General features: G+C 40.4%; 3 protein-coding genes across 3 annotated transcripts in view; all 3 read right to left on the bottom strand.

The window, feature by feature from the left end:
- The window catches only part of LOC140941648 (uncharacterized), a 563750-nt gene that overhangs the window by 226518 nt on the left and 314079 nt on the right, over positions 1–23153 (bottom strand). The window lies entirely within an intron of this gene.
- Positions 1–23153, bottom strand: part of LOC140941639 (fibroblast growth factor receptor 4-like) — a 40585-nt gene that overhangs the window by 14038 nt on the left and 3394 nt on the right. Inside the window, exons 3-6 of the mRNA XM_073390661.1 lie at positions 9377–9537; positions 8782–8892; positions 8499–8689; positions 1483–1605 (exon numbers count right to left, since the gene is read on the bottom strand). Coding sequence (XP_073246762.1) covers positions 1483–1605; positions 8499–8689; positions 8782–8892; positions 9377–9537 — 586 coding nt within the window. The remainder of the gene's footprint in view (positions 1–1482; positions 1606–8498; positions 8690–8781; positions 8893–9376; positions 9538–23153) is intronic.
- LOC140940616 (uncharacterized protein KIAA1958-like) lies at positions 18642–20329 on the bottom strand. Its single transcript, XM_073389609.1, has 2 exons — positions 19257–20329; positions 18642–18835 (listed from the first exon to the last, which is right to left on the bottom strand). The coding sequence occupies exons 1-2, from the start codon at positions 20083–20085 to the stop codon at positions 18642–18644; spliced, it is 1023 nt and encodes a 340-aa protein (XP_073245710.1). The 5' UTR covers positions 20086–20329.

The raw sequence follows: 23153 nt of genomic DNA, 5'->3' as shown, positions 1-23153 counted from the left end.
GTCGTGGATAACAACGGCAAAGAAATGTATATAAAAAGTGTGCTGCACGTGCAAAGTTGTTTTTTTGCTGATTAGACCTACTGATTTTTTTACCGTCTTCGTTTCCATCATCGCTTATTTAAAAGCATTACACGGTTTTATATTTTGAGTAAACTAAAGATATTAACAAGAGCTTCGCTTTTAGCCCTGGCTAAATCTATATATTTATCCCCTCCGGATATAAACCCCTCTCTAATTTTTCCTGTTTTAGCAAGCACTTTTTAGGATTTCTGTAAGTTTTCAATGCTTTACAGTTGCTGTACAATACTGAGTTAACAGGCTTAACGAAAGGCTTTGTTTGTGTACAGTAAGTATTTGCCATTTTGCTTCTTATGATGGAGTCTGAACTTCAGATTTGTTATGTTCCAGTTTTGTTCGTTCCGTGAGTTTTCTGTTCCAAATGCATTGAAATGAATTCGCTTTATTATAACACTTTAATTAAAAAAGCCAGTTAATGATAAACGTATTTTGATTAGCACTGCTATTTAACAAATAGTTCATGCGTCAGCGTGCGTATATCGAGATACTGAGCACGCGGGAAGTTTGGAGAGCACTAAAAAGACGTAAGAGTTTGGAGCAACTCTAACCTCTTGAGTGCTCTCCAAACTTCCCAAGTGCTCAACATCTCGACATACGCACAGTTGAAGCATGAACTAATTGTTTTATAACATTATCAAAGCGATCGATATAGCAGTTCACTTAAAATTTTATTATTGTAACGCGCGTCAATAATGACGTGACTATATATATTTTTACCTGACAGTTAAAACTGTTTTTATTTAATATTAAGCTTATCTTGAAACTGAGAGAGATTTAACTCAACACACTTAAGACAACATTACAAAAGATTGTAAAATCCATATTGGGGTGCCAAAAAACTATTAATTCACAGAAAAATTCTTCTAGAGAGAAAGAACTTTGCAAAGAATGATTTGCACACGCCATAGCCCGCACAGCTCGCGCAGATGACAACAACAACAACACACACCTAATTTCCCTACTTTTGGTTAAGAAATTCTAAAGTTTTCTCTTAAATTACATTATGAAATACCTGGTAAGCGCTTCATCGCGTATGCAATTGCATTGGGAGACGTCTTTGGAGGATGGTCACAAAGACTCGAGGTTTATTGACGTCATTAGTGTGCTCAATGGGAATATGGAGCACGCTCGTGCCATTAAATTTGATTAGGCGAACATTCTAGCTATGTTATAAAGCTTGTTCTAGTCCGGTGATAAGCGCCCCTCGGTCATAAGCCCCCCTCGGATATAAACCCCTCAGTTCATAAGTCCTTCTAAAACCCTTCACGAAGATACATAATCCCAGGACTTATAAGCGGCAGTTCACGGTATATCATTCTTATGGTGTCTCGATTTACAGTTGAAAATGTCGGCTGTCCCAAAATTGTGCAGTTCAAAGCGGTTCCCGAGGCTACATGTACTTACACTGGATATTTTGGTGTAAATACCATAATCTGAGATATCACGTGCCAATCCAAAGTCGCCAATTTTGGCTACGAGGTTTTCTCCAATGAAGACATTTCTAGCTGAAAGGTCGCGATGAACGCACTAAAAAGAAATAAAAAGACACAAAGATAAATAGTTATATACTGGTAAAAGCTCAAAACGTACAGAGATGCTATAATAAAAAAAGCCCAATGGTAATGGAAAGAAATGGGAAATTCGGCGCTAAATCTTAGCGGTTTTTTGTTGGCTTGCATGAGAAGAATCTGAAATCGACTTTCCTCACAGTAAATTCTTAAAAACTTAAAAAAGCTTTGTAAAACGACAACAACAACAAACAAACAACCTGCACTGCTTAACATTACATCAAACTGAAACAAAGACTCATTTTAGGCAGTTTACGAAACATATCATATCAAAATAATAATATATCAAACTAAATCATTAGCCGACTGATAGAATAGCATCAGTGGGAGTAAAGAGTCTAATCTTCGCGGTGGCGCGTAAATTGTCGCAGGTCACAGGTAAATTGTCGCGGGTTCCGGGTGGATTTTCGCAGGTCGATCGTGGCTACATTTTCGCGGGTGGACAAGAATATCAAAAAACGAATTTTAAAATAAACCGAATTTTGAGACTGTAGCGAGCATCAAATGCTGGGGTCAATAAGGCACATTGTCAGGGTAAAATTCACCTTAGACTTTCCATTGAGTGTTCTTGGAGTATTTTGTTACTTAATCTTAACGTTAAACTTTGATAGTACTCTTCTATTCTATGCCTTTATATCCTTTAATTTAGCGAAAAAAAAATTTACGTATAGAGTACGACACAGCTTTGCTGATTTAACGAGTGATTGAAAAGGTGAAAGAAAGCTGCATCCGGCATCCCGCATCCCGGTTTTCTCAATATTTTTCTTGGTATCACAACCTAGGAATCCCCACTGGACCAAATTATTACAATTCTAAAAAAAAAAAAAGACCTCAGGAGCTTAGTTTGCTGACGACTCAAAGAATTAGTCATCATACGTCGCTACCGAAACTCAAGGAAACGCGCAGCGGTAGGAAGAGAATTGCTTAGATCCTATTTCATCATCGAAAGCCGGCAAACAATGCAGTACATGTACACGACTTTCATAATGGCGGAACTAGCGCGTTGCCTGGTTCTATTGCTATGAAGCGAGCCCCCCCCCCCCCCCCCCCCTTGACGCCTTTCCTAATCAAGTGTAAACCTGAAGAGCTAAAGATATCAGAATTGAAGTTTTGATAGAGGTCTCGTGGCAAAACGGGCACAGGATTAAAAAAAAAAAAAATGCGGAGCTGATGAAAAGAGTTCATGCGTTTATCAAAACAGGTTAAGACAAGGAGATTGTGGATCTAGATCCCGTCAGAATTTACAGCCGCAGAAAAGAAAAGCAGATCCGCTTTTCAAAACAGATTTCAAAATTAAGCCAGACAATACAGAAAGAATGAGAAGAAGAAGAAAAGAAGGAATAAAGAAGGGCCCTTTATGACAGGATATTCGCGGCGGGTCAGCCTCCAGTTCCTGACCCCGCTGACTACACTTGAGTGGCGCTACTCAAAAGCCGAGCCTCGCGAGGGCTAACGGGAGATACGTATTTCTAGTAACCTTGTCACGGGCGAAGCGCGTGGATCGCGCGTGGTCTTAGCGGTCTTCAAACTATCTTTTACTTAATTATATTGCTGGTAGTTAATCCGATATAGCAAAGCTATCATCCTTCAAGTTTTAAAAACTGTCCAATTAAGGATTAATTTGGATAGTTTCGGATCATAGGACTTTCGATAGTCGAGGGTTATGCGTATTTAGTATCACCTAACGAGTGGACTAATGCAAATCCTGCATTTTAATTGGCTACACTCACTGGGCTATCAGTCTTTGAGTAGCGAAATTCGCCGATTTTGAAAACTGACCAAAACAATGGCGGCCGCTTCGCGTTTTTTCCAGGTTGCAAATGAGTTTCTAGATAACTTGCTAGACATTTCCATTCTATAAAATGCTAACTAAAGCAACAAAGTATGGAATGAAGATATTAAATGGTAAGTTAACTTAAGTTTGTTTCTACTAGACGAAATTACGAACATTTAAAGTGGTTTCGCTTTAAGTTACCATAAATTCAAAACAAATGAAATTAACTTTTTTCGATAAGTGTTTTCAGTATATTGTAGTCAATTTTTTTAATAGAATGGTTTGCAGGCCAGACAAAATTCAAAACAGTTATACAAGAGATGGAGAAAGAAGAGTTAAATGAATGTCTCACACAATGTTTTACGTTGCTGTCAGGCGAGAGGACAGCACAGAGTTCAAAGTTTTGTCTCTTAAAGCGATCCGGCAGCTGTCAACCGATACTTAAGACAACCTCCCAACAACAAGCCATGGTCGACAATCGGCGAATCAGCCTTCCAAAAATCTAACGCTCTTTGCAAACAAATGATGCAGGAGGGGAAAGTTGGGCCGATCCTTCATAAAAATCCTATTACGAGCGAACAACTGCAACAGCTTTACGGAACAGGGCAACTGGGCGAGTGGGATACCTTTGATCCGTCGCAAATCCTCCGTACCGAATGGTTTTACATAACTTTTTGTTTACAAGAGAATGAAAATCACAGAAAGCTCACCTCAGATATGTTGGTTCTTCGGAGTACACCTCAAGGGCGACGTTACTATGAGTTTCGCAGCCCCTTTTTGTCGACAAATCATCAAGCAGATAACCCCGACGAATCAGCTTCGGCCTTCGGCTCGGTTGATTACACTTACCTCGGCCTTGATTATTCCGGGTATCACAAAAACCTCACCCAATAATTGTTTAAAAGACGTATTTCTTACCTGCTTTTTGTCCGACTAGTTGGGTGAAACTAAAACAATTAGACCCTTCGCCCTCAAGGGCCACAGGTCAATGCCGAATGGGCTATTGACCCGTAGCCCTTTCAGGCCCCGGTTAAAAAACTGTTCCTTTTGAGATTTTTTCGATAGCAATGCTACCATTTTTCGTGAAGTACCTCACGCTACTATGACTACTATGTGACCCTGAATCAAGGCAATACAACATATGGACTATTCACAACCTTTCTTTGTAAGTAAATAAAGGATGACAAATTAAAAGTAATGATAATAATAATAATAATAATAATAATAATAATAATAATAATAATCTCGGGCAAATCTCGCTTTCCAAGCCCACCCCTCGCGTTTTTCTTATACGCTCGCGTCCAGGGCTAGTAGCCTGCGTTAGGGCTGGGAATCGTTTACTGAAACAGATACATTAAAAAATGCACGAGTTGTAAGTTCTTATTAAAACATAGGATAAAGTTATTTTCAAGCTAAACTTTGCCACGCGTTTGGCAATCAGTAGAAAAAAAAAGGGCACTCTCCCTAATAATGCTATTTTTTCATTCACTCAGCTGGAATTACGGCAAAATTTATTTTTATGTCCACGCTAGCAAGGGTAGAAAAAAATCTTTCAACGATTACTTGCTGTAAAATTTCTTGATTTTGACTCCTGTTTTGCAATCTTCGTTTATCCTGGACTCCGGTTGCGTAAATATTAAACAGTTCGTGCAATTTCTTTCATAAAGGTGTTCTTCCAGGAATACTAAAATATTGGTTGTCGTGATGTAAATTAAACTTTCTTTGATCTTAATCACTCAAATATCGAAAGAGTAATTCGTAAGGTGTTCGAAGATCTTTGGATCATCGACAAAAGTTTTCGGAAATATTTGGACTACTTCTTAGAAGATAAAAAAAGTCGTATGAAACGGTAAGTTTCAATTCTTGACCACCACCTCTCTCCATTTTCCCCTTTATAGTTGTTTAAGGTGGCTTACTACAGTTTTTTTCCAATAACAGCGAGCGTGACCCGCGCGCTAAGCAAGCCACGCAACTCTCTTACGCATACAAAACTAGCGCGAGCGAGACAAGGAAAACCCCGAGATCAAACAATATGAAAAACTTCCGAAAAAAAATTCCCTTTTATTTTGGGGTTTCTCAAGAAGTAATTCTGTACCAAACTTTTTAGATACATTTGAGTAAAACGTTTTTTTATTATGACTGCTGGGTTTTCGGAGGTTCTCGTCTCAAGAATATGACAAAGAGATATTAAACTTTCGCATTGACGTGTCACCTATGTTATTTTCGACAACTGAAAAACGTTATGAACAAGTGGATAAAAATCGATTTTGTACCTGCAGCATCTGTTCTAGTTTATGATTTGTAAAATACAACAGTCGCTTTTGCAACAGACGAGAAAAAAAATGTACATAAAATGATTCGGCTTCGAGCCGAAGAAACAAAGGAACACAACCAGACTACAATTTGTGACACTTAACCAGGGTCACTTCCCTCTGATTCTTCTCTTCTTTTCTCCCAGTGTTGTTAAGGAATAGTTTTTTGAGCTGAGTGGACCCATTTTCGCAGCCAACATCGAGGAAAAAGAAGAGACTGAAGATCGTTGACAATAGTATATGGGCGTTCATGAGGTCCTTGACCCAGGTTGTAATGTAACACGTTGTAGAAAGGGTTCGGTTTTTCAAGCTGTTTTGCAAGTTATCATCAATAAATCCTAAATGTGTGAAATCTAAAAATTCTATGAACGTGAAAATAAAGGTTTCTCTAATGCCGTGGTTCTAATACGAATAAAGCTAAGTCATATTTTGGTCAACACTGCCACTGATAGAGTACGTGATAAACAAGACGATTAATTTTGTCAGCAGTAGCAGACACGAAAGCAGACTTACATCAGTACCGTTATAGCTCCCATGAGAGACTTCTGGCCTGCGAGAACGAGCAATGACTTTGTCGACACAAAATTGTGGAGAAGTCTTTCTATGAGGGGCGGTTTGCCGCGATGCAGTTTGCACCCGTTATTATACACGGAGATGAACTATGTAGCCACTTTGTTAACATATAAATTTTCTTTCATGTTCCAAAGCAAATTGCCCATCAGGGGGGACGGGGGGGGGGGGGGAGGGAGAAGGGACGAGGTCTGTGACAGAGAAACGATGTTCTCACAACTAGTTGCAAAGCGGTCATCTTGCGCGGTGGTCAGCGGATAATAGCAATAATTCCAATATTTTTCCCAAAGCAAATATTTTAGAAGCGAGAGGCGAACCGGCAGAGGAAATAATTCAATAATTTAGCTTTATAACTTTATAGCTTCACACATCATAACATTTCACTTCGTTTATTATGATCAGTCAACAACTGACCTTGAATTCAAAGTTAAAATTCAAAACGATCCTAATAAAAAAAATCACCACTATTTCTGAAAGCCCTGTACCTTGAAGCGACCTTAACTTTCTTTAGGTTTACAGCAAAACACCGACAGCTCAACTCTTCGGTGCTTCCAGTTCTTATCAGCCATACGCAGCTAACGCTATAAGTTGCATATTCCAAACTCTGCAGAGAAAACTTGTCAGTTATAAAAGACAAGAAAACCACGCATTATGTCTGAAAAGCGACATGAAATCAATAAATTTGCGAATTACCGGAATAAAATAGTGAGAAACAGTCCCGCCTTAGACCGTCATGTTTTTGTTCCTTCTCAATACCGTTGATCCTTGTTTATGACGTAATTCGCATGATCTGTACACAAATCCGCTGTCAAGACCTATGATGATCGGATGATCGCTTTGTAAGTTGTAAAATCATCGTTTGGATTTCGTTTAAGAGAATGTATGGAAAGTAGCTTCCCTCCCCCCCCGTGAGGTAGGTCAAAGTTTTTTCCTTTTGTATAGCTATAACGATTTGTCTCAGGAGAAACGAGAGCCTTTTAAAGAATAGTTAACGACACTAAAGTCATTTTTTTTTCATAAATGATAACTATTACAGATACCGTGAAAGTAAACAAATACGCACGTAAGGAAAGCGTTCATAGTTCACTTTCGCACACTATAAGATTACTTCTCCTTTTGAAAAACTGATTGCTACTGTGAAGTCTAGAACGATTTTTAGTGTTTAAACTGGCGAAAAAGGGGCGAACGGGCCAGAATTTCAAATGCTGTCTAATTTCTCGCTTGTATTTACCAATACAACTGCAAATTCAAAGGTCGTAGATCACGCGAGTACCGTAAATGTTTTCAGTTGTCACTGACTCGCAGTTTGAATTGCCCCAATTTTTTATTTCACAGATTGATAGGGGAAGCATTGCTCTTTCTCTGAGATGGGTGACAGTAAAACGCGGGGTCGGGATCGGGGTCAGTGCCGGAGTCGGGTTCTATCTTTTTTCTAAAGAATGCTGTTTTAGGGTTAGGCTTACGGTTAGTGTCAAGCCTAACCCTAACCTTAACCCTAAAACGGCATTTTTAAGAAAAGAAATAGACCCCGACCCAGGCCCGGGACCGACTCCGCGTTTTACTGACACCCCAAAATTGATGGTCGCGATAATATTGATTTATAGGGTAATTTTGAAAAAAAAAATTAAAAAAACAGATTGAAATCTTTTTAAATTGTAACAACGTTTAGATACAAAAGAAGGACCATGAAGTTGTTTTATATAAAAAAAAAACTCACGGTATTAGTTTCCGTTTCATTGACGAAGCGAGGATACCAGCACATTTTTCGGTGGTTTAAAGGCCTCTCGAAGGTGAACATTGAAAAAATTGTTTATTTAAAAAAATATGGAGTCAAACGAACTAAGTCTTGTATTTTCTAAAATAGTTTCCAAAGGGCTTTGTTTTGACAAAGTTTGGGGGATTTCGATTTTTCCTTCTTGCAGACCTATCCGTAGTATTTACAGAAAGTCGCTCGTAATAATATAGACAGAGCAAAGACAGACGGCCCCAGAGGAAGAATATAGAAAAATACCACTCAACGGATGACAACTACTATATGAAGAATATCTGCTAGAATAACCATCCCTTCATATGCTAAAAGTGCTAAGGTGTAGTAAAATGTTTTAAAGATATACTACAAAGAAGTAAGCACGTTTCGAGAATGGAAAGAAGGTATTATATTTGCACGCAAAAGGTATTACACGTATATTCCCTTACCTTTTTCTTTTCTAAGAATTGCATCCCCAAAGCGATTTGAAACGCGATTTTAAGTAACGCCCGGTCGTTTAAGCCAAAACGTACATTTACATAACGACTCGCTTCACCAGAAACGCATGCTATTCGTTTTGATATTAGGAAGTTCTTTAAAGTACCATACGGAACCAGTTCAGTCACAACAAGAATCTTCTCTGAAACAATAATAAAAAATAAAAAAGAAACTTATTAAAGAAAAAGGAGCCGAGTATTCATTACAGCAAATACTGATTAGGATAAAACATACCCTCAAGAGTACAAACGCCAACTAAGCTGACGATGTTTGGATGCCGTCCAGCTTGTTTTAACAACTTTATTTCACTTAATAAATCGTTTTTGTCTGCCATGTTTGTACCATCTATATAGAAAAGCCACATAACAGTAAATTCATTAACATGTTATACACTGATTAGCTTTCACTGAGTTCGATGTTTTTAAATCGCGGCAAGATATATACTTTATCATCATCATCATCATCATCATCATCATCATCATCATCATCATCATTTCTTTCTTTCTTTCTTTCTTTCTTTCTTTCTTTCTTTCTTTCTTTCTTTCTTTCTTTCTTTCTTTATTTTGTATCAGATAACCTGCATCAAGCCTTCCGTGGGAGTTCCTGGGGGCCCTGTTAGAGGAGAGGACATTTGAAAAGAAGAAGAAGAAGGCGTGACACAAAGAAGTAAATGCAAGAAAAATATATCGATGTACATTGTGTACATTTCTTCTGCAACACAGGTTTCGTTGCGGCATGTCTACTCATTCCTTTAAAAGTAAGGCTGATAAATGAAGAAAAAAAAACATATCAACCAAATTAGGTGCCTTTCATTCATTTATAATAGTACCTTTCAACTGCTTTACTGCGACATCATAGATCCTTCCATCTTGTCCCCGGTAGCTACCTTTATTAACAATTCCAAACTCTCCCTCTCCAAGTACTACATCAGACACTATTAATCTATCCAAGTCAATCTCCCAGCTTTCTTCCTTCTCCTTTAATAAGATACTATAAATATTTTTCTATAATCAGAAAAATTATTAAGGTATAATAAAAATATAGGTGTAATAAAACAAATGCTCTCGCTGTCTGACCCCATACTTATTCCAGTATGTAATCCGAAACTATTGTAGGCTGTCCGAGTAACAATCGACCACTTGATCATGATCAAAATTTCGATTCCGTTCAAAATTTGTCACGGGCATAAAACAAGGTTCACATAAGATGAAAGAGAACAAGTTTCTTCGGTTCTAAATCTTTATAATACCTTAAATATTGAGGCCAAATGTCATCGATACCCGGAAACCTCAAAACAGGTAATTCGCGAGGCCAAAATTTGCCCGATTTCGGTTGCTTGCTTCTCGGCGGGTATTTGTCAGAATAACTCCAGATTCACATACTGCACATAATATATACACACATCGAAATGCTTTAACTCAGTGGTTAAACCAGATCAAAGTAACATCTATTGTCTAATGACCAACCAAACGCTTGCGTTGATTGTACAACACACTCCCTGAACGCGAGCTGCAGTGATGTTAGGACAGTCCCTCCATTTTTCTCGCTTCCTCCCAAACCGACCCCCGCTCCTAAGTGGTTTTGACACTCATCCAAGATGGATGCCCTTCAAACCTTGCCTAGTTCTGAACTCGGCTGCAAAACCAGGTTTATTTCATGGGTACCGAGATTTATCCACGAAAATCATAGTGAATAAAATTCGTACTGATTCTGCTCGTAGCCAATCAGGAGCACGAACGACAAAATTTCACCGTAAAAAAACTATCATTTGTCCAATCAGGAAAGCGAACGACGAAATTTCACTGATGATGAATGAACGTACTGAAGAGAACTTCACCCGTAGGCCGTTGCACAAAAGGCTGCGCGCTTTGAAAAATAGCCGAGGGAAGGTTTACTTCTGTTTGCTCGGTTTATAAAATTTATATTGGAACACGAAAACAAAAATACCGCTCAAAAACTGAACGAGATGTAAGATTGCTTGAAAGATCTTTGAAAATGAAAGACGAAGACAGGAAAATTGAAGATATTCCAGCGGCTGAGCTGAATGGACACATTAGCGAATTTATCATCTCTGTCAGCACTAAAGATGGCAAAGAGTACAAGCCGACCTCGCTTCGAAGTTTAATGGCCAGCTTCGAACGACAGTTGAAGAAAAAGGGCTATTCTGCCAGCATAATCAACAACTTGGTCTTGGAGAAAACCAGAAAAGTTCTTCAATCCAAGCAAAAACAGCTGAAGAAACAAGGAAAAGGAAATAAACCCAAAGCATCGGTAGCTTTGACAAGCGAAGAGATCGAGTTAAAAATACTGTACGAGAAGGGTTTGCTCGGTATGTGTAGTCCTGAGGCACTGTTTTAAAAACTCGCTCTGGCTGGACAACACGGTAAGTGTTCTAAATTTTATAGGCTTTCATTAACTTAGTTGTTGTTGAGCGATTTTAAATTGACTTCTTGTTACACTTTTGATCGCCCCAATTGTGCAATTTGTCTACTAAATTACACAAAAAAAATCTCAGTACCTATGAAATAAACACAGTTAATACGCATCAGAAAACTCACTCGCTCGCTGCCATCACTCGTTCTTTTTCTGATACTACTCAAATCGTAAATAGAAATCTTACGCGCGCATTTCCCATGAAGTAATCTGGGGTTGGTCCTTTAGCTAGGTCCAGTTTCGCTGAGGGAAATAATGTCTAGCTGCGGATAACTGTCGATAGTCACGCAGTAAGAACTCCTTAAACGTTGATGTCGTCGCTCGTGTGTTCAGGTGCATGATCGTAAGGTGCGGAGAGGGTGGAGATAATTCAGTGTCATGGGAAAATTATGTAGTGTCAAGCGCTTAGTAGGCTACTAAGGCCTCCCGACAATTGCAGAACATCATTACAACATTTGTCCACGCACTTTCAAGAATATAATTAGCGATGGCCAGCATAAACAGGGAAAGCTTTTGCGGCCAGTATTTTCCACACAATTCAAACTAAGGCGCCCGTGCACGTATTATCTCCCGCTTTGTAAGAACAATAGCTAGGTCCAAGAATTGTTTTTAAATGGCTTCATGTCAACAGTCTAATAAGTCTTCCTAGATCATAATTGTTCTAAATGGTAGCTTAAATGACACTTTTTTAACTTGAATCTTATTTGTTAAATGTATTTGCCTTCATGATTGCACATATTTTTGTCTAAAATAATTGCATTTATTTGCATTTAACTCTAGCGGAAGGGAGGGAGGATTGGCACTAGTTTCTTTAGCTTTTTGCCAGGTGCTTGTACATATCGTAGCTTCGCTGAACACACGTTTACTTCCCAGAATAGTTTCTTATGGTGTGTTATTGTCGTTGTTTACGCTATGGCGACTAGAAAGAGCAGCAGGAGAACGAAACATCCGATAATGCTAAAAGATTTCGTCGCGGATCATTTTGTAGCAGAATCCACAACACCTCAACAGATGAGCGTAGCAGTCAAACGCGAACTGAGTCAGGTTGAGTCTTTGATAAAAGACCTTACTACAACAAGCTTTAAGGCAGAACAACCCACTGTAAATGACAGAGCGACCAAAGATCTTCGAAACCGCGATTTACAGCTTGAACAGGACCTTACTCGCACCAAACTCGAGCTGTTGCAGCTACAGCGAGAGTCCACGCAACAGAGTCCGCCCAAGATGGTCTCGGCGACCGCAACAACAACACCTAATGGTAATTTTGTCGCAAAAAAAAACTTTGAAAAGTCTCCAGTAAGACCCATTTGTTCAATCTGAGCTCAAATCTCTTATGGATTCCTTAGGAGACCCCATCTTACTCGGTTTAACCGAAGAGGAACAAGACCCAGCGCAGCCACTGTTTAAGCCCTTTGCTTCGCGAAATAAGCGTCCTCTTTTCATCCTAAATTTCATTAGTTCCCTCCCCTTAGCACCACACGAGGTTAAGGAGACCGCGCTTGGAACCTCTACTGATGCTTGAATTAAAAACCGCTCAGGACAAGAAACTCTCTCTTGAAAAAATCTCATTCTCACAATGGTCAGCGGCTAACGTTCATATTATGCATACTCTCATGACAGATGGGTCTCTCTCGTCCTCCTAGGACATCCTTCAATATATTATTTATATTTCAAAGATATCTGAACTAGCAAAGTGTTACCCTTTATCGAAAGTGATGCAATATGATGATTTGTACCGCAGAATGCAGTTTTCGACAAACTGTAAATTGGGTACTGACAGCCAGTTCATCTCCCACCAAACACTCCACAGACCAGATCCAACTCCCACACCGCCGCGCCCATCTCCTTGCAAAACGTAGCAAGTTTGCTACGATTACCAACGACGTGAAGGTTTCGCTTTGTCTCTTCTTGTAAATATGATCATGTTTGCATCAAACCGCATTGCTTGGGAACCCACCCACAATGGCAGCACCAGTCTGGTACTGCTCAAGAACCAAATACTAAGCCTATACTCAACTGCAGATCTTCCTCCGAGTGGTATTTTGACTACAGAACTAGCGGGAGCTGTCACGATCACGTTGTTAAATGCCGGGATTGATCCCATCTTAAGGACACCACTTCCCGCAGAGTGTGGGGAAAGTTTACCTGTTCATGGAGGGTCCTTTTCAGAATTTAAGCAGCAGCCCCAAGCAGCCAAGGTCTCCACAGACTTAGTTTTTGAGACCTGGGCAACAGAACTAAACAATGACCCATGACATGGACTTTATCTTGGATGGTGTTAAGCTCCTTTCTCCTGATTCAATGGTTTCACATGCCTTTACACATAACAATAAGTCTGCTTTGCGGCCTGGAGCTAAAAATCAAATTGAAGCACAATTAGTCAAAGGTCTCCGAAAAGTTCACTTTGCTATAGCAGACAAGGCCAACATGCCATTATCGTTAACGCCCTTGAAGCTGTACCAAAAAGGACTCCAATGAATCACGAATGATCCTGGATTGTAGCCGACCCTTAATGATGAATTGTAACTAATATATGGATTTAGAACGCTACAAGTATGTTACTGTTGATGATGCAGAAAATCTCTGTCAACCTGGTCGTTGGTTAGAAAAAGTTGACTTAAAACATGCATACAGAAACGTTGGCACACACCCCGACGGCTGGCGAGATACAGGAATGTCGTGGTGCTTCAACGACTCAAAACACTCCACCTACCTCTATGATAAGCGTCTCCCATTTGGAGCCAGGGCCTCACCAATGGTGTTTCATCGATTCGCACAAGCGATTAGTCATATGATGGCCCGGAGAGGGTATACTGTGCTGGCATATCTCGATGACTTCCTTTTCATCGAACCAACCCAACGTCTGTGCAAAGGTAACTTTTGACTCGCGGCTTCCGGCTGTCAACTGGTACAAAGTTGTCTACACCGCCCAATGTCTGATTTTTCTTGGAGTTGAAATCGACACTGTTCAGTTTGAGCTCCGTCTCTCAGACGATCGTGTGTCTGAGTTATCCCTTCTCAAGGTAACAAGCTCAAAACGCATATGTACCAAGCTTCACCTACAACGCCTCCTTGGCAAGCTTAATTCGGCAGCACGTGTTGTGCGAGGGGGCGTCCATTTCTGAGGCGTCTTATTACCTTGGCAAACTCGGTTAAATGCCCTTACCATCGCCTCTATCTAAACATAGGTAGGTAGGTAGCGACTTTATTTAATGAGGGTAACACATGACAGTAAACACTGATGAACTAGTGGCCCTCAGTCGTAAATAAAATATTTAGAACTGATAAAAATAGACTCGACGAATTAAAATTTAAAAATACTACAAGATATAAATGCGAGAGCCGACCTCATGTGGTGGATCTGCCTCTTATCAGCACACAACTGTAAAACTTTGTTCCCCTCAGTCATCCCAGAACTTCCTACAGCGGTGCTTACTGATGCCTCCCTGTCTGGCGGGGGGGTGCCTATGGGCAACAGACTAGATGTATGCCAACTGGGCCTTGGATTACTTATCTCTTTACTCTCTCCATATCAGTTACAAGGAGACGTTTACCACTGTTTTAGCTGCACACCGTTGGGCACCTTTCTCGTCAGGTCATCGAGTAATCATCAAGACAGACAGTCAAGTGGCCGCAGCCATTCTAAACGAAGGCTCAACCTGTTGTCCGGTGATCATGGACTGAATTCGTTCTCTGTTTTAGCTTACGAGTATTGCAACTTCAGTTTGCTCGTCAAGCATATCCCAGGAACAACCAACACCCTACCTGGATCAAATGACTTCGAATCTTACATGTCCCCCTTGTCTGTTGCTCTCCTTAGATCCAAGGGATCAACAGCAACTTGACCGTGAAGTCACCAATTTCCGGCGCCAAGCATACGTACCCACTATTAAGTCCACCTACGTGAGTCAAAGGCCTTCATGTCTATCCTTTCGTGTATACTACGGTTACCAGCCTCTCCCAGCAGCAGCATTAACCCTTAGTCACCATGCAGCTTTTCTGGCAAGGTCACTCTCAGCAACCTCCATCCCAGCTTATTTAAATGCGGTTTGTATTCTACACCTTGAACATGGTCTGACTGACCCAACCAAAAACAATTCTCAGTTGGCAACTACACTTCGAGGAATCAAGTGTGTAAAAGGTAAAAGGTTTAACAGTTTCACAAAAGAAACCGATTACACCCAAATTCCTATTAGCCTTCAAGAGTTACTTAAATTTGGACAACCCTTTGCATGCAACTTTCTGGGTAGTTTGCCTAGTAACGTTCTTTGGCCTCCTACGTAAGGCGAATTTGCAATGCAAAGGATTCACACAGTTTGACCCGTCCAAACACCTACGCCGGGGAGACATACTCTTCTTTACTGACTGGGCCAGCATCATTAATCGATGGACAAAGCCCATCCAATTTAGTCAGCGCATTTTAACTGTCCCGTTACCTCGCATTACCCAGTACCCACTCTGCCCTTATACAGCTCTCAGACATGCCTTTCGCTTGGTACCAGCACCTTTATCGGGCCCAGCCTTTTATCATCCCAGCATCAACTGAGGGAGGCCTGACTGCTCTGACTTATGGAAAGTTTGACTCCCTTCTCAAGCTGTGGGCAGCCAAGACGAACATAGACCCGTCTCAAGTTAGTGGACATAGCTTTCGCTCGGGCGGCCGGGGCCACCCTGGCTTTTCAAGCTCAAATCCCTGCAGAACTGATTAAGCGTTTAGGAGACTGGGAGTCAGATGCTTATAGGTCTTATATACGCATCCCAGTTAAAGACAGAATGCATGCAGTTCAGCGTCTAGCTTCGTGTGGTTAGATTTTTCCCGCGTGGAGACTTTTTCGTCTGGGGTTAGGCGGTGCCTACCTTGGGCAAATGTTATTAAATGGAAGGTCTCACTTGGGAGCCCTTCTCTGTTTACCCCCAGACTTGACTGCTGTAGTTTTATTTCTTTGACACTCGTATAAGAGAGAGTTAGAGATTTCAATACCTTTTAAATTTTATATGTAATACACAATTCAGTCATGTACAGCTGCGACATGTTTCAATAAATTATCTGTCTTTATCTAATATCTTAAAGTTGAGCGACACCAGCAAACTGTGCAATGAAATTGTCATAAAATACAAACTTTATCGATAGAAACTCGACTTCTTTGTGTCCTTCGCGCACAAAAGAATCCAAATTGAACAAGACCTATATCGGAATTATAACCCGAGAATTACATGTACAGACAGCAACGGCAACCATCTCCAAACTTATGCCTGAAAAATGCGACTGAAAAAGCTTCTCCTGCAAAATAGCTGTGAACGAAAATGTTACAATTCAACGAGGAAATTTGTTAAGTCCAAAAAGAGAGTTGTTCTCGTAGAAAAGTGAACAGTCCGCAAATTGGAATGGAATAGTTTTTTTTATTATTATTTTCTTGCCTCTGAAGAGAATTGTAGAGAGCTTGCAAAACAACAATGGAAAGAGGGAGAACAGTAAACTTGGTGAGATTTAAAGAGCTATTTTGTCTTCTGTTAAGCTAATCCAAACGGGCCATTTTACTCAAATTCATTCATTTTCCGCATATTTCGAAAAAAGCTAAGACTACTTGTAAATCCTATATTACCTCACATCCCTACCCCTGTCATAATTTTTACTGCTAGTTTTTGAAAGGCGACGTCGTTTTCTTTTATGTCATCATTTCACGATGTGTAGCAGCAAATTTTCATCATTTTAGCACTTTGGAAATATTTGAAATAAAAGGCTGACAGAATGATGAATGTCTCAATATGTATATATTAAACAGAAACCACATGGAAAGTGTGCTTAGTACGGTATTTACTCACTCGTTTTTGTATTGGAAATCTTACTGGTTCACTGTACTAACTTGTTCGCTGATACAAAAACAACGAGTACGTAATTACTGCACCTTCCATGAAGTATTCTATATTTATTGAAGTATTCTATATTTATTTGTCATAGACTATTTCACAAACAAAAAGTAAAAGGTTTGAGTGCCAACAATTGTGTATCGTCATTAATAACCAAATTAATACACGTTCACTAGGATCGAAAAAACTAAGATGAGGGAGTCGCTGCTACGATATGTTACAAAATGTTTCTTCACTGAAAGATTAGTAGGCCAAAAGAGCCTTGCGCACATGCAAGTCCTTGGCTCGGAGGCGAAAGACGGTACTAGATGAAGTGAAAGATCTCCATTGGCCTCCCCAACCCCATATACCTTTAACTAAATCGTCAAAACTAAAATGACAAGACAAGCGCTAATTTTAAAAGGCCGCCTTGAGCCACCAAGAATGATGCATTCACGAAAATTGTTGTCAAGATATTCTACAAAGAGCCGCCTTACCTCTTGACGCATTGGTGAAACAGTTAGCTAGCTAAGAGCCATCAGGGTGTCCTAATACATCAACTGTGTTTATTCTACGAGGAATATTCTATTTTTTTCAACGGATTAATGTTCAAAAAGTCATCAAATTACTTAAGGCTATCGATGTAAGTAAGGCAACTGGGCTTAACAAAATTCCAAACAGGCTGTTCAAGATTGCTGCCGATGTTGTCGCGCCCTCTTTAACGGGCAACTTTAATCAATCGTTAGTGACTGGTATTTTCCCCTCTGACTGGAAAATGGCTAAAGTGTTACCAATTTTTAAGAATGGTACTAAGTCTGACCTAAACAACTATCGGCTTATATCTGTTATTCCTACCGTAGCCAAAATTTTCGAAAAAATTATCTATCACCAGCTATATCAATATGTGAATGAAAATGGTTTATTAAACAGCGGCCAGTCTGGTTTCCGCTCGCTACACAGCACTCTTACTGCCTTGTTGGGGACAAACGATAACTGGTGTGTCAATATTGATAGAGGTCTTTTTAATGTTGTAATCTTTATTGATTTGAAGAAGGCCTTTGACACTATTGACCACGAGATAATTCTAAAAAAACTTACTAAGTATGGCGTTGATCAAGACGCCCCGAAATGGTTTAAATCTTACCTAACTAACCGTATGCAAAGGCGTAACGTAAACAATCATCTATCTAGCGCGAACCCTCTAAATTGTGGCGTACCTCAAGGTCGATAATTGGTCCTCTTCTTTTCTTAATCTATATAAATGATCTACCAAATTGTTTGAGTGTGGGCTGTCGTAGAATGTATGCCGACGACACTAATTCTACCTTTCCTGCAGCTACTATACCTGATCTTGAATCCCAAATCAATAGTGACCTGAAATATATTGATTGCTGGCTCAAAGCTAATAAGTTAAATCTCAATGTCGCCAAAACAGAGTTTATGGTCATTAGCTCGAGGCAGAAACTACAGTCCTTAAATGACTACACAATGAATATTCATATAGACGGCGTCCCAATAAACCAAAGCAATCAAAGCAAATCTCTCGGGCTTATCACTGATGAAAATCTCTCGTGAGGGCCCACGTTCATGAAATCTCTTTTTTTTTAATCTGCATTTATTGGAATTTATTGGTCCAAAAGGCTGGTTCGTAAAAAGCGGAACCGGAAACGCGTTTACATGTACTTGCCATGTCAACAAAACAAAATGACAGATGTCACTTTACAAAAAACCCATTGGAGCGCAAAAACTTCATTCGTGCAAGTGTTCAAGCAGTTCTAAAATCTTGTCGCTGCAAAAATAGTCTTCTTCAAAGTTTAATCCTCGTCGTCTGACTCAATAATATAAGCCCTTCGCTTCTTCTGCGGTTGTGGCTGAGGCATCGCGTTTTCTTGGGAGAAAAAATTGAAAGTACAGCCGGTGTAATTCTGCGATGAAGCAGCAGTATTACCAGCACACGTCAACGCTGCCATGCGGTACTGAAACTGTGAGGGACAACTTGGCGGAAATCCTGCAAAACCAGCTGCCTGAAAATCAGGATTCAGGAATTCCATGGCCTGGTGCATTTGACCTTACTGTTGGGCGCGATTAATAGGAACCAGTGGTGCTCGTTGGTGTAGGACTGGCTGTTGGACTGTGTTTTGAATTGTTGGTGCCTTTGCAGCTGTACTGTTTTGATTGGAAACGTCGTTGGGACCGTTTTCATTTGGCACTACTTTAAATCCGCTAATTATGTGAGACAGTTCTTTCCATTGATTCTCGTCTATTAATAACGTTGGGCGGCTGACCAGACTTTTTCAATTTGGACACCAACGTTTTTCTCATGCTGTGGTAGCCTGTGTAGCAAGCGTTTCCAATCGAGTTATTGCGCGAAAGTCCCCCTCCCCCATCATTAATGTTTTTTTGCTCTTGTCCCAGCTTTCTAGACGAACCTCGCGAGGAAACGCTTGCTACGCTGTGGTTGGTCAGTTTTTTGTTCGTCTTAAGACAGGAGGCCATGGATTTCATGATGTTGCCGATGGTATTTTCGCCCATTCTAATTTTGGTGTACCAGATATCATTTGATTTGGGACGATTTATAACGCTCAGGTACAGTGGCCCTTTATCTTTCATTCCGTCGGGTCGCTTGGATAACCAAAGCTTGAAAAGGCGCACTGGATCAGTTTTTCCGCCATCGGTGGAATACATAGCTTGTGGTGTTGTTCTTCGCGATATTGTTAGACCACCGCTTCGTGTTTTAGTGGGACCTTCACGGAATTCTACAACTTCGCTGCCGTCTTCTTGTTGTCTTATAACGAAGTCCTCTACGTAGGCGTCATAGTGCTCCTGGCGACCTCTGAATCCAAGTTGGTCAGTCAAGTTTTTGAAGTTAACATTGGTCAAGACTTTTCCGTTAAAATCACCAAGCTGACCTTTTAGCCAGAGGGAAGACTTTTCCTCCGAAGTGAGAGGCTGAGATTTGTTTGGTCTTTTCCCCTTTCCTTGTTGTCGCAGAGAAATTGCCTTCGCGTGGAGGATTTCTTGTGAGTTGTGAAACTCCCTCGATCGTACGATGCTTAGTGGATAATTCTTCTCCTTTAAATACCTTTCAATGGCACTCTGCATGATTTTAAGGCATTCCGGCTCGTAATCATCTCCGTCCCTTTTTTTTACTTCGGCGTAGAACTTGCTCAGGATGTTGTCAAGCTCTTCCGGCGCCATTGTTTCTATGTTTACATTTTCTAGATGACGAGACTGGCACCAACTTTTGAATACATTCATCCACTATTTTGTCGAGCGGGAGGTATTTTTGTTGACGGCAACAGCCTTGAGCTCTTCAATTTCTTCGCTTGAGATTTCAGGGAACCTTGTAGAATCTACATTTTGTACTTTCGGAGTTGGCTCTGGATTTGTCTCTTTGTTGCTGGACTCGGGATCGCACGCATCCGGAGCGGATGTGGAGGAAAAATTATCAAAATATTCGTCAAACTGGACACTGAATGTCGGAAACTCCCCTAAAAGTACTTCTTCAGCCTCAAGGAGCTCACTATCATCATTAAGAAACTGTAAGTAATTAAATTCGTCCATTTTTGCCTTTGTAAAAAGAAAGTTTTGGCAACAAAAAACTTGCACAAAGTTTGCCACACAATATTGCCTTTATTTGTTTTTTGTTTTCCTGCAATTTGATTGGTTACTGTGAATGATCCTTGAAATCTGATTGGTTGTTTTGTTTAAGTACTACTTTCTCTTTGGTTGAAAAAAAAGATGCGATTTAGAGCACGAAATAGTGCGATTCGTGAATAAATCACATCACTCTGAGCCAATCAGATTGCAAGGATCACCTGTGATTTCCAAATGGATGTAATAAAATGTACAAGTGCATTAACAATCTCGCCCCAGCTTATCTCTGTAATTTTTTTGCCCCAAGAACACCGAATTACTATTTTCGCAACGCGAAGAAAAAATTAATGCTGCCAAAACGAAAAACTGATTACCTGAAGCGTAGCTTCAGTTACAGTGGCGCTCTTCTATGGAACAACCTTCCTGAGGAAATACGTACATCAAATTCCTTAGGTTTCTTTAAGAGAAGTTCCCATAGATAATTTTCTAATCAGTACTCCCACACGGCAAATATACAAAACAGTTTTTGAGAATTTTTAGCTAATTTTATATGTTAGACTGATGTTTTTAACCGTGTTTAAATAAAGTTATCACTCACTCACCAAATAATCAGAATTAAACCTTTGAAGCCCACGTACATCGTTGGCGGAACGGAAAACAGTCGCCATTTAGATACGAGCATTCGCAACACCACAGAGAAGGGCGCCAGACGCAAGGAACAGTGCAGAGACCCCAGACGAAAAAATTGGAATTAGGAAGATACCTAGAACGGCCAAATGTCCCAAGGTAAAGGCTAAGAGAGGAATGCATTGTCTGAAGTAGTAAATAAGAGCACGATGTGGTCGGCCAAAGTACCGAGGAGGACAGAATCAATAGCGCGCGCGAGATAACGGGCCTCCAGTAATGACGGGGGTGAGGATCAGATGCCACAAAGGTAAAAAGAAAAGGCTGGGGGGCTAGAAGCCGAAGCGCTAAACCAGCTCTTAAAGACAAATTTGGAAAAAATTAAGAGTTGTCTAAACGATGGAAAGTCTGAGAGAAAACAATGACTCCGACGGACCCTTTGGTTGGGCAAAGTGAGAAATATATCAAACGGCAGCCCTGAGCAGCAATAGGGGCCTTAGAATCTAAGGCTTTTAAAATAGATGGAATGAGGGCCCCGGCTGTTCTCGATTTCTTTCCAAACACGTGGAGACAGCAGGCAAACACTGGCGGAGGGAACCCTGGAGGGGACGTCCGTAAGGTTATCTCCTTGAGAAACATACACCAAGGACAGGGCAATATAAAATTGCAAAGTTGTTTGGATGGCTTGCATGGTTTGTCCGAAAGAGCTTTGCTCATGCCAGTGTGATTTGTCAAAGTGCGAACTAACGGTAGACTACATGTCCACGTTGGTGTGAACTCCGGATCGATGCCGGAAGCGACACCAGTCAAGAGGGTATTTTTGAGTGCTAGAGCCTCTCGATGATAATCGGCAAGGGGGCGCTCGGAAGGTGACCAGTAGTCAAGCATTTCTATGAAATTTCCACATTCAACAGGGAAGTCACATAACCCCAGCCTGAATTCATCGCATCTGCCGGAATATGTACTTATGACTACATTCCTCAAGTCAAATTAGGGGATTTATCCTGAAATCTCCAGTACAGGATTTTCCCTTCAAGGACGACAAAGATAAAGCACGAAAACGAGACACGCGTGTAAAGTAAAGCTTCGGGAACTGAATTTCATTTTGAATAGTTGGGCTGATACAAAATACAGGGAAGCCCCCAATTACCAAGCTTATATAAAGATAACCCAATATTAGAGAGCAAATAAACATTTAAGCCAGCGAGCGGTAAGTTAAAAGACACCGCAAAAGTTGAGACTTAAGGAAATTAGTAAGGGAAAACAAATTCGCAAAACTAGGTTGAAATCCGACTGGCTGACAGCGAGAAAATGCGGGGCAAAAAAATAATAATAATAATAGACACTTGTTTAGCTAAACCTGGCGAAGGTCGCAACTGATTAAGCTCTGATGGGTGGGGTTAGGAACTGGATGGGTGACAAGTTGCGAATATCGTGTCGTGTAAACTAACTTCTCTTTTTTACCACTCTTTCCCCTTTCACTTCTTTTGTTTTTTTGTCTTTTTTCATTCCTGCGTTATTGCTTTGGACGCCGTATGAAAGAAAAAAAAGCGGTCAGTTATTGTGCAAACTAAAATCCAAGTAGAGGAGGCAGTGCCGCTTTAACACCGGTCTAGACTCAGAAGTGAAACCAAAAATCAATTGCAGTAGTGGGGGGGAAATCCTTGCAGGATTTGGAGAATTCCGCGGCCTGCTCGCAAACTGAGAAAAAAAAAACACATTCATCCACTCTTCAATCCAGCACGTTGAGACAATTCCTCTCGGCCACAATAAGTTAATGGAATCGAATGATTTATTTAATGTCGAAGACGTGGGAAGTGTTTGCACGATCTTCCGAGCCAGAGGCTCATGTTAAAAAAGCTTGACAAACTAAAAATACAAAACAAGATAAAATGTGAATTATGCATGTACAAATATAAAAAACCTAACTATTAAGTACATCGTAATCTAGCTAGGAAAATAAATTACCGTTTTTCGGTCAACCATATTACTCAGCCTCAACAGGGCACAAAAAGACAGTTTTCTCGGCCAACACCGAAAATAAAGCACACTCAAACAAAAGAGTACAGTAAGAACGGAAATTTATACTAGGCCTCCTCCAGGAA

The sequence above is a fragment of the Porites lutea genome, chromosome 6 (genome assembly GCF_958299795.1).
Source record: "Porites lutea chromosome 6, jaPorLute2.1, whole genome shotgun sequence".
In the NCBI taxonomy this organism is placed as follows: Eukaryota; Metazoa; Cnidaria; class Anthozoa; order Scleractinia; family Poritidae; genus Porites; species Porites lutea.
This window is presented reverse-complemented; position numbering and strand designations above follow the sequence as displayed.